At 39.1% G+C, this 10,977-nt stretch overlaps 1 protein-coding gene across 1 annotated transcript; it reads left to right on the top strand.

Annotated features, from left to right (window-relative positions):
• Nucleotides 1-6,033: 6,033 nt before the first annotated feature.
• LOC128699774 (cuticle protein 21-like) lies at nt 6,034-9,886 on the top strand. The gene is made up of 2 exons (XM_053792504.2): nt 6,034-6,105; nt 9,095-9,886. The coding sequence occupies exons 1-2, from the start codon at nt 6,034-6,036 to the stop codon at nt 9,437-9,439; spliced, it is 417 nt and encodes a 138-aa protein (XP_053648479.1). The 3' UTR covers nt 9,440-9,886.
• Nucleotides 9,887-10,977: the final 1,091 nt, after the last annotated feature.

A 10,977-nucleotide genomic window follows, 5' to 3' on the forward strand; every position in this document is an offset into this window, starting at 1 on the left:
ATATGGCAAAGGTCACAAATACCCCACCTGAGTGACGCCACATTACGTGACGTCTTCACATCTAACTGGGAAATGACGCGTCCAAAACGCCAGAACTAAACGCTCAAGAGAGATTTAAATGTTCGTTTCTGTACGTTTAAAATTCTTATTGGTCAGATCGAGGTTATATAAATATATCGGTGTTGTTGTTATATCGGTGTTGTTGTTATATCGGTGTTGTTGTTATATGTGTCTATGTGTTGTTAAATATACATTAAATACACGATTGGATGACCACATGGGTGTATATACAGTAGTGTATATATATATATGTATGTATGTATGTATGTATGTATGTATTTATGCATGTATGTATGTATGTATGTATGTATGTATGTATGTATGTATGTATGTATGTATGTATGTTTGTATGTATGTATGTATGTATGTACAGTGTATGCACACACTAGTGTATGTATTTACAAGTTTATGTACAGACGAGTGAATGTATTTACAAGTTTATGTACACACGAGTGTATGTATTTACGTTTATGTACACACGAGTGTATGTATTTACAAGTGTATGTACACACGAGTGTATGTAATTACAAGTTTATGTACACACGAGTGTATGTATTTACAAGTTTATGTACACACGAGTGTATGTATTTACAAGTTATGTACACACGAGTGTATGTATTTACAAGTTTATGTACACACGAGTGTATGTAATTACAAGTTATGTACACACGAGTGTATGTACACACGACTGAATGTGCACGCGAGAGTATGTACACCCGAAATTACGATAAGTACAAACGTTTTGAGTGCACACACAGTAACATGTGCACATGGGATCACATACCTTATTGATACTCGATTTTATACACAAATCTCTGATTTTGTGGAAATTATTTAATAAAATAGATAAAACAGTTTACTTTAAAAGAGTAAATTTGAGTATCTCTTTATTATCTAAAGATAGACGAGAATAGTTCTATTAAAGATAATGAATTAGCTTTTCGGTGCATCACACTGTGTGAAAATTTGCTCTAATGAAATAAATTATATAATTCTGGGTTTATAAATCTGACTTTGGTGAATAATTTAGTGATGTTGGAATTGAGACTCGGCTTTTTGGCTTAGTGAAATTTGGTGTAAAGCCTAATTAAAGTCAGATATTTTTTTTTTTCATGGGAGATTAGATTTTGTTTTCATTTAGGTAAATTGGATACACCAGCAGTGTGCTGTTTGTTATATTCAGGATGAGACTCGTACAGGAGGTAATATTCAGTACGATAACGATACAGTGGGAACAAAAGCTGGCTGTGGGATCGTAAAAAGCTGGATGGGGATCGTACAAGGTGTTGGAATGTGGCAGCCTTAGCCAGGAGACTTCAGTAGGGTAATAAGGATATCGTAAAGTATTTCTGTAACCCCCGTATTTATTGATTTGAGTCTTTCTGAAACTAGCAGCATCTTCCCCTCCAGTTTCAGCGTATTGTAAATAAGTATCGGCAATACGCACAGGTGTAGTCCCATGCAATACGTGTAATGTCTACATGTATATGTGTCGACGCACTTGTTACATGTATGATGCCCAGCTGATCACGGATATGGTGAGGTACCATGTAACAATCACCACCAGCCAGCCATACCATCATAGCAACTCTGAGACCTTTCATAACATCCAATGCAAGCGGGAGACAATGACTCGTCTAGGGGACACCGGTGGTCGTATTGTTTCGTCTACAGAAACGTAAATAAATTTCCTGAGGTGGGTCATGGCACAGCAACCGCAAAAGTGAAAGCAGGATAGAATCAAATGAGTCTGTGAAGCATATAATGTGTTGATTTCTTCAAGGGACATGATAGATGGGTTCTGTTGGGTTGTGCTGGCGTATATAGGAAGGAGATAGATGGCTGGAGTCACAGTGTCTCTCGGCGCCATTGCACAATGAACATACAGGTGAACTAGCTTTTAATGCTGTTATACGTGCAGTAAATTCGTAACGAACGAATGTATACAATTCGGTAGATTGCAGATGAATGGTTCAGAGAACCGACACGTTGTTACATTAGACACATGTGCAACACTTGGGTATTTCCTCATTAAAGATACCCAAATGTTGCACATGTGTCTAATTTATCAATTCGGTAGATTGATGGAGATTTCAACCTGGCAGAGTGCTCTGGCTAACGAAGATAGCTGACAGTTTTATGGCAGCCAGACCTCTGCTTCAATTCCCGGACCCTCAGGATTGCTATATGTTGTAGCCGGGGCAGTGGACACGTATCGAAGATCATTGTAAAGTGTACCTTTTAGTTTTTTCATTAATAATCCCAGGATATCTCAGGTAAGTCAAACAGATGTCTTATGCGATCCACAACAGTCGACTAACACCCAGGTACTTATTTACCGTTCAGTAAATAGGTGCTTGTGATCCCCTGTTCTTGTGTTGTATGAAGACGCCAGTATATTGGAATCCAAACAGTTTTCCATGAGTGTGAGGCATGGACTTTAAACGTTGTAACAAGAACGTAAACGGAGGCAGCGCAGATTAGCTAAAATTTTGTTCCGATTCTTAACCCCAGAGAGTTAGTCACCCAAGAAAGTCGCTGCGTCATCGAGGACTGTCTTATTTCCACTGGGATCCTTAAATCTTGTCCCCCAGAATGCGACCCACACCAGTCGACTAACACCCAAGTACCTACTTGCTTGCTAGGTGAATGGGGACAACAGGAGTAAGGAAACACGCCCAATGTTTCCTCCCTTGCCGGAGATCGAACCACGGACACTGTGTGTGAGGAAAGAGCGTTGTCTACCAGGCCACGGGATACGTCCTGATTTGCGTCCATGTTGTGAACTTCAAGCAGAGATCGAGGAGAAAAGGAATTTGGACAGAGGAAGAGTTGATGTGATGGTTTTGTTATTTAGGATTACCTGGAGTTTACCTGGAGAGAGTTTCGGGGGTCAACGCCCCCGCGGCCCGGTCTGTGACCAGGCCTCCTATTTATTAGTAGACTAAGAACGACGGACATAATTGGGGTGGACAAGGGGAGGGGGTAGGTTCGTCTCAGGAAGGGTTGGAGGGAGGTTGTGGAGGAGGTCGTAAGTGGCCGGGGCTCAAGTGGTGGCCACTACCACTATACTACCACCATCACCACCACTGTGCTACCACTATCACCACCACCATACTACCACTATCAACACCACACTACCACCATCACTATCAACACCACGCTACCACCGTCACCACTTAACAATCATCAACAAAATACCACCACTGCCACTTATATCAAGCTCTAAACCCTTGTGCGCCATTTATTACTTGCTCGGCAAACTGTCTCTCTCCATCGTTCTCGTAACCATTTGAAAAACCTTGGCCGATCCAGAGAGACAGAATTCGCGATTCTTATACAAGTATTCCAGGAGGCCCTAATGCGCATTTTAATTCCCATCTTGTAGCAGTTGTCGTAGTTTCTTGTGGTTCGAAACTCGCAGAGACCCTAGGCGGTACACGGGTCTTGTGTTAGCATCTTCAGGCGCTTAGAAAAAAAGAAGTTACTTCGGAGGCTTCAGTACCCAGCCGTGGGCTGCTGAAAGAGTCGGAGGAGGAGGCTTTTACTCAGGGTCTTATTAATGTATAACGAGGGGTCTTCAGGACTCAGCTGAGAGGTTAGGTTAGGTAAGGTTCGTCAGGAGACAGGACAAGTGTTTCCTGACGCGGGTCTTAGTCATACGATGACCAGATGCTGGAGCTTTTGGTCATCTGACCGAGGCCTGAGAGGGTTACTGCCATTCACTTCTGGGGTTGAGAGAAGGGGGAGATTCCTGTCCGTAAGCAGGTTAATGTATAATGAGAAATCATAATGATTGTGCCAAGCTGACCCCACAATGAACTACAATCTTGACACCCGGGAACCTTACCTCTTTTCCTTTTAGCACTGGATAACAATAGCCAAATGTTCTGCATAACCAGTGGCTTCCTATATAGTATTATGTTCAGTGGAAAGTACTGGGTTGTGTGTCTTCTCAACGGGCAATTCTCGTCGAAAAATCCCTGAGACTCAATCATTTTTTGGGAGTACGTCACTGATGCAGCTATGGTCTGTATAAGTTGTACCGTGTACTTGTAGCAATAAATGTTATTATTATTATTATTATTATTATTATTATTATTATTATTATTATTATTATTATTATTATTATTATTATTATTATTATTGTTGTTGTTTTGTTATTATTATTATTATTATTATTATTACTATTATTATTATTATTATTATTGTTGTTTTGTTATTATTATTATTATTATTATTATTATTATTATTATTATTATTATTATTATTATTATTATTATTATTATTAGGCAAAAGGACACAAGTCAGATTTCCTAACATATTGTTAGTAATTTCACTAATATCATTACAGGAGCTGACTTGACTCAGTGTTGAGACATAGTCAGAATGTGTTCCGTAAGAAAATACTTCACAGTATAGGCTGGAACATGAGACTCGATCCTCCTTCCCATAACAGTGAGGGGGGGGGGGGGAAAGTGAGATTACATCTGTGTCAGGAAGAGTAGTGAGTTTTGGTTGATTTAAAGCACTGTTGGAGTGAGAGCAATGTACCAACTATGAAATGATTCAGAGTGAATCTGTTAGCCGGACCCAAATAATTGAGATGATCATGTGAATCAGAAGTGACTAATCCAACAAGTTACTAACTGAACAATGGTGAATGTGTTTCCTTAATATGTGGCCAAATTAGAGAAACAACAGTGTGTATATATATGAGTTTGAAGAAAATAACTCATTGCCTTTTCTAGATGTTTTAATTATTAAGGGTAATAATGAATTCAAATTTAAAATTTACAGAAAACCTACTAATAACTGTTCCTATGTCCACTATTATTCCTCGCATCAAGATAGAGTCAAACTGTCTGTTTTCTCATCAATGTTTCTGAGAGCTTTACGAATTTGTAGTCCTGAGTTCATAGATGAGGAAATATCCAAAATTTATGAAATAGGTAATGATTTAAAATACCCAAGAAATGTAATTGATAAATCTTTTAAAGTTGCCAGAAATACTTTTTACAATCCAAAAAGGGACAACCAGCCTTATTCAAATAAAAATATGTTGGTTCTCCCTTACCATGAAAACTTGGTTGATATGCCTTCTCTTCTTAAGACTTTTAATATTAAAGTTGTATTCAAAAATCTCGATACAGTAAAAAAACTTTTGATAAAGAATTCCCCTCAAAATGCTGATGGATGTGTCTATAAGATTCCTTGTAAAATTTGCGATAAAGTTTATTACGGTCAAACTGGTAAAAATCTCGAACTAAGATTAAAACAACATAAATATAGCATTAGAACTGGACAAGATTCCAATGCTCTATTTATTCATGTAAGAGATTTTAACCATCCAATTGATTTTCAAAAAGTTGAGAAAGTAGTATCAAGCAAGTCCATGGTCGACAGGAATATAATTGAATCTTGTTTCATAAAAAGCAGTTTTGACAATAATATGAATATTTCCTTTGGTTTATATAAATTAGATCCATTTATAATTAATAGAATTTGGGAAGAATTTAATAATACACTGGACAAATAATCTTTAAAATTTCTTATTTCTTGGGTAGAATAGTTTGTGGGGTGAGTTGTGCCAAGGACCTTTCCAAGTTGGCTCGCCGCGCGTCACGTGTTTAAACCGTTGTGGGATCTGATAGTGAGGTGCCGACCAGACCCCTTAAATAGCTTCCTTGGATGCTTTACTTTCATAGTTCCTTGATAATGTGAGTAGTCACGAAAGCGCTTGGAATTTCTCTATTCTTTCAGAGTGGTTGTTTTGCATATATATATGTATATATATATATATATATATATATATATATATATATATATATATATATATATATATATATATATATATATATATATATATATATATATATATATATATATATATATATATATATATATATATGCACGCGTTTCTTACATTTGTTGATACTATTTCTAATGTTAAACTCTTCCCCGTATAAGGTTATGACTGTATGTCAGGTGGTGGCGGCGGTGGTGTGCAGCAGGACTCGTGGCTACCCCCCTACCAGCTCTCTGGTGAGTACAAACATGGTTTTAAGATGAAGAATTGAGAATATCTGATAACGAATGAGGAGTCACAATATTGTGACTAAAACAATACACAAATAACCTACACAAGTTATTTGTATAAATGATAAAGACGCATAAGATTATTATTATTATTATTATCCACACTGGCAGTCTTCCAGCAAGGTGGAGTGAGCCTTCACCTTATTAAAGTAAATAAAACACTGACCATGATTCAGTCAGTAACTGTCTTGTCATAAATGCACAGACATAGCAGATCATAGGACTTTCTGCGCTTCGTCCTCCTCATTTCTCTTTCAGAATTTCCCGATTCCTTTCATTTATGATACCTTGCTCAACTCCAACAGCATGTCAAACCCTACAAACAAATTATCTCCACTCTCATCTAACTTTTCATACATGCCTGCTGGATGCTCAAGCCCATACCACTCAAAACCTCCTCCATACTCTCCCTTCAACCTTTCCTTCCACCCCAAAGTTATACACCTCCTGGTCATCCTCGTCTACTCTCTATTTCCTAAATGTCAGGAAAACCTCACAAACCCCTCCTCAACCCTCTGTATTATACCCCCTTTCAACCTCAGTTTATCTTCTACTTTCCATGCTCCTAATTACATTCAGACACGACATCTCCACTGCCTCCAGCCTCCTCCTCGCTGCAACGTTATAAACCCATACTTCACACCCATATAAAAGTGTACCACTATCCTCCCAGGGATGTTTGACCAATTTCTATCTTCCCACAGATGCTTTAATATATCTTCTAATTTTTTCTCCCTTGTCTATTCCCTGGTTTATTTCGTTTTCCATATACCCGTCTTCCAGTGTTTCTATCCCTAAATATCTAAATAAATTAGGACCCCTCCCTATCCCAGGATACTCCGGTTAAATTTTATTTTTTACTCCAAGGGGTCTCCGGGATACCCAGGATACCCAGGTATCCCAGGTTCCCCCAAAGGATCTCCGGCTCCCAGGTTTATCCAGTTACTTCAGGATACCCAGGCCTCCCGGTAATTTTCCCGGAAATGGTATCCCCGGATAATTCCGGAATTTTCCAAATACCCCGTTTCTCCAAAGGATCTCCAAGGATACCCAGGATACTCCCGGATATAGGATCTTCAGTTAACTAGGATACTCCCCAAAATCTAAACACTCCAGGAAACTCCAGGTTTCCCCGGGATACTCCCGGTTCCTGTTATCTCCCGGGTTTTCCCGGTATACTCCCGGTATACTCCCGGTATACCCAGGTATACGCCAGGTTCTCCGGTATGCCAGACAATGGCATAACCCCGACTGTCTCTGTAAAATTAAAAATTTGGGGGGAATGACATTGTAAAGAGATGAAATGTAAAAGAATGACAAGGTAAACAGAGATGACAAGGTAAACAGAGATGACAAGGTAAACAGAGATGACAAGGTAAACAGAGATGACAAGGTAAACAGAGATGACAAGGTAAACAGATGACAATGTAAACAGAGATGACAAGGTAAACAGAGATGACAAGGATAAACAGAGATGACAAGGTAAACAGAGATGTAAACAGAGATGACAGAGATGACAGAGATGTAAACAGAGATGACAAGGCAAACAGAGATGTAAACAGAGAGGTAAACAGAGATGACAAGGTAAACAGAGATGACAAGGTAAACAGAGATGACAAGGTAAACAGAGATGACAAGGTAAACAGAGATGACAATGTAAACAGAGATGACAAGGTAAACAGAGATGACAAGGTAAACAGAGATGACAAGGTAAACAGAGATGACAATGTAAACAGAGATGACAAGGTAAACAGAGATGACAAGGTAAACAGACATGAGAGAGAGCTATGGATGTTCTCACAGATTTCAGCATTATTTATATGTAAGAATGTAAGGAGCTCTGAAGAAGTGGTAAGTAGTACAACGCAATATCAACAGTTAGATCTCATACACAGTAGGCGTGTCTATATAAGGTCATATTATTTATATGTAAGAATGTAAGGAGCTCTGAAGTAGGTCTATTGATTCCTGGTAAGTAAGACACATATACAACAGTTAGGTATCTTTATTCCGTAAGACACATATGCAACAGTTAGACAACTTTATTCCGAAACGTTTCGCCTACACAGTAGGCTTCTTCAGTCGAATACAGAAAGTAGGCAGGAACAGTAGAGATGTGAAGACGATGTAATCAGTCCATCTCCCTTGTAGTCGTAGAATTTGAGGTTGTCAGTCCCTCGGCCTGGAGAAGTTCAGTTCCATAGTCAGGAACTATCTGAAGATCAAGCGACAGTGCGGACTCTGCACCTCTCCTTCCGACAGAGAGGTGCAGAGTCTCCGCACTGTCGCTTGATCTTCAGATAGTTCCTGACTATGGAACTGAACTTCTCCAGGCCGAGGGACTGACAACCTCAAATTCTACGACTACAAGGGTGATGGACTGATTACATCGTCTTCACATCTCTACTGTTCCTGCCTATTTTCTGTATTCGACTGAAGAAGCCTACTGTGTAGGCGAAACGTTTCGGAATAAAGTTGTCTAACTGTTGCATGTGTCTTACCTAACAACCTGTCGGTATTGTATACCATTTTGATGTTCATCTTTATTCCGAAACGTTTCGTCTACACAGTAGGCTTCTTCAGTCGAGTACAAAAAAGTTGGCAGAAGCAGGTAGAGATGTGAAGACGATGTCATCAGTCCATCACCCTTGAAGACGTAGTTTCGAGGTGGTCAGTTCCTCAGCTAAGGGACTGATCACCTCAAAATTAATAAAATTAATAAATAAAATTTTGGAAGAATTTAAAATACACTAGACAAATTTTTGGGTAGAATATAAACTATGTTTCACGGATCACTGACTGCCCACATCATCATATAAAGTCAGGTGTTGTTGGTGATGGCAGTGAGGTGTAGTCTCGTTCTTATATGCCTTCCTGTTAACCTTTCATACAGCTCCTGATTTCCAAAATTAATAAAGATTTGGTTTATTTTCAGGGATCGATAGAGATATCTTCTGAGGTTTTCCATACGCCAAGATATTATTTCCACTATAACGTTCTTGACGACGATTCTGGTACCGACTTCTCCCACCAGGAGACTCGGGAAGGCCATTACACCCATGGCTCGTACACTGTGCTGCTCCCTGACGGTCGTCTTCAGAAGGTGACTTACTACGTTAATGGTGACTCAGGTTTCGTGGCCGAAGTGACGTATGAGGGAGTGGCTCGCTACCCTGAGTCTGAAGAGTACGAGCGAAGTCCTCCACGCAGATCGAAGTTTCCAAAGGCTGACTCAGGAGAGTCGTTTTGGACTCAGTGGTCTCCGAAGCCAAGAATTTAATACGTCCAGCTACAGTGAATATTGTATCCATTAAGATCCAACAGTGATCCTCTGTGAGGTCAAACATTAATACGTTCAGCTGAATAAATAGACACATGTACAACATCTGGGTATCTTTATTTGTATACATTTCGCTATCCAGTGGCTTCATCAGTACAGTACAAGGACATAATGTGAAGAATATAGAATCACAGACAAAAGATAAGGAAGTCAGTCCTTGTATTGTATTGATAAAGCCACTGGAGGGCGAAACGTCTACAGATATGTGACTAATTCTACATCTTGTCGGTACTGTGTACCATTCCTGTACAATACGTCAAGTTGCAGTGAATATCGTGCGTCCTAAGATCAAACACTTCCTTACGTTGGCACATATACGACTACACAAACCACAACAACATCGAAGTAAAAGAACTCTTCAAGAGGGACTGATTGTCTCGAACTCCTCCACCGATCTCCTTTGTATTGGACTGAAGAAGCCACTGACTGGCGAAACGTTTCCACAATAAAGATACCTGAAATGATGCACAAATGTTTCTCTCATTCTTCAACCCTTTGAGAAATCTCCTGGCTCGTACTGGTCAGGTTCTTCTCTCATATATATATATATATATATATATATATATATATATATATATATATATATATATATATATATATATATATATATATATATATATATATATATATATATATATATATATATATATATATATATATATATATATATATATATATATATATATATATATATATATATATATATATATATATATATATATATATGGCTTACTCTTCAATCATCATAATAATCATCATTAGAGCCTCGGTTATCATTCAGTAACTTCCAATCATCCGTATGTGTCCTGCCAAGACTGAAAATAATTGAATCATACAAGCATCTCATAGCAACTTGTGTACACTTCATGCATAAGTGACTCTTGAAATCGCAGTAAAACAATTACAGACAAATCACGAAACGGGCAAAGGCTCGAACCCACGGCAGGCGAGCTCTAAAACTCCCTGGCCAGTGTGCTAACCACTGGACCATGCCTGCTTGTGGTTTATTCAAGCCAGACATCATGTGACCCAAAACAGTGAACATTCCTACCAAAAACTCATGCCCGGTGGCCTGGTGGCTAAAGCTCCCGCTTCACACACGGAGGGCCCGGGTTCGATTCCCGGCGGGTGGAAATCCGACACGTTTCCTTACACCTATTGTCCTGTTCACCTAGCAGCAAATAGGTACCTGGGTGTTAGTCGTCTGGTGTGGGTCGCATCCTGGGGGACAAGATTAAGGACCCCAATGGAAATAAGTTAGACAGTCCTCGATGACGCACTGACTTTCTTGGGTTATCCTGGGTGGCTAACCCTCCGGGGTTAAAAATCCAAAAAAAAAAAAAAAAAACGAAACGAACGACATATACTGTATGAAGCAATTCAACAATTTGCATTAATAAACGTTCAAATCCCACCCGTTCCATGGTTCAAACGAATTTACCTGACAAATGACACAGAATCGCCTACAGTAACCCATA

Source organism: Cherax quadricarinatus, chromosome 81 (genome assembly GCF_038502225.1).
Source record: "Cherax quadricarinatus isolate ZL_2023a chromosome 81, ASM3850222v1, whole genome shotgun sequence".
Classification (NCBI taxonomy): Eukaryota; Metazoa; Arthropoda; class Malacostraca; order Decapoda; family Parastacidae; genus Cherax; species Cherax quadricarinatus.

What these genes read in the sequence shown, in the direction of transcription:
- LOC128699774 (XM_053792504.2), top strand. Translation starts at nt 6,034, where the DNA reads ATGACTGTATGTCAGGTGGTGGCGGCGGTGGTGTGCAGCAGGACTCGT. An exon ending in ACCCCCCTACCAGCTCTCTG is followed by an intron (nt 6,106 to 9,094) that starts GTGAGTACAAAC and finishes GTTTATTTTCAG; the next exon opens with GGATCGATAGAGATATCTTC.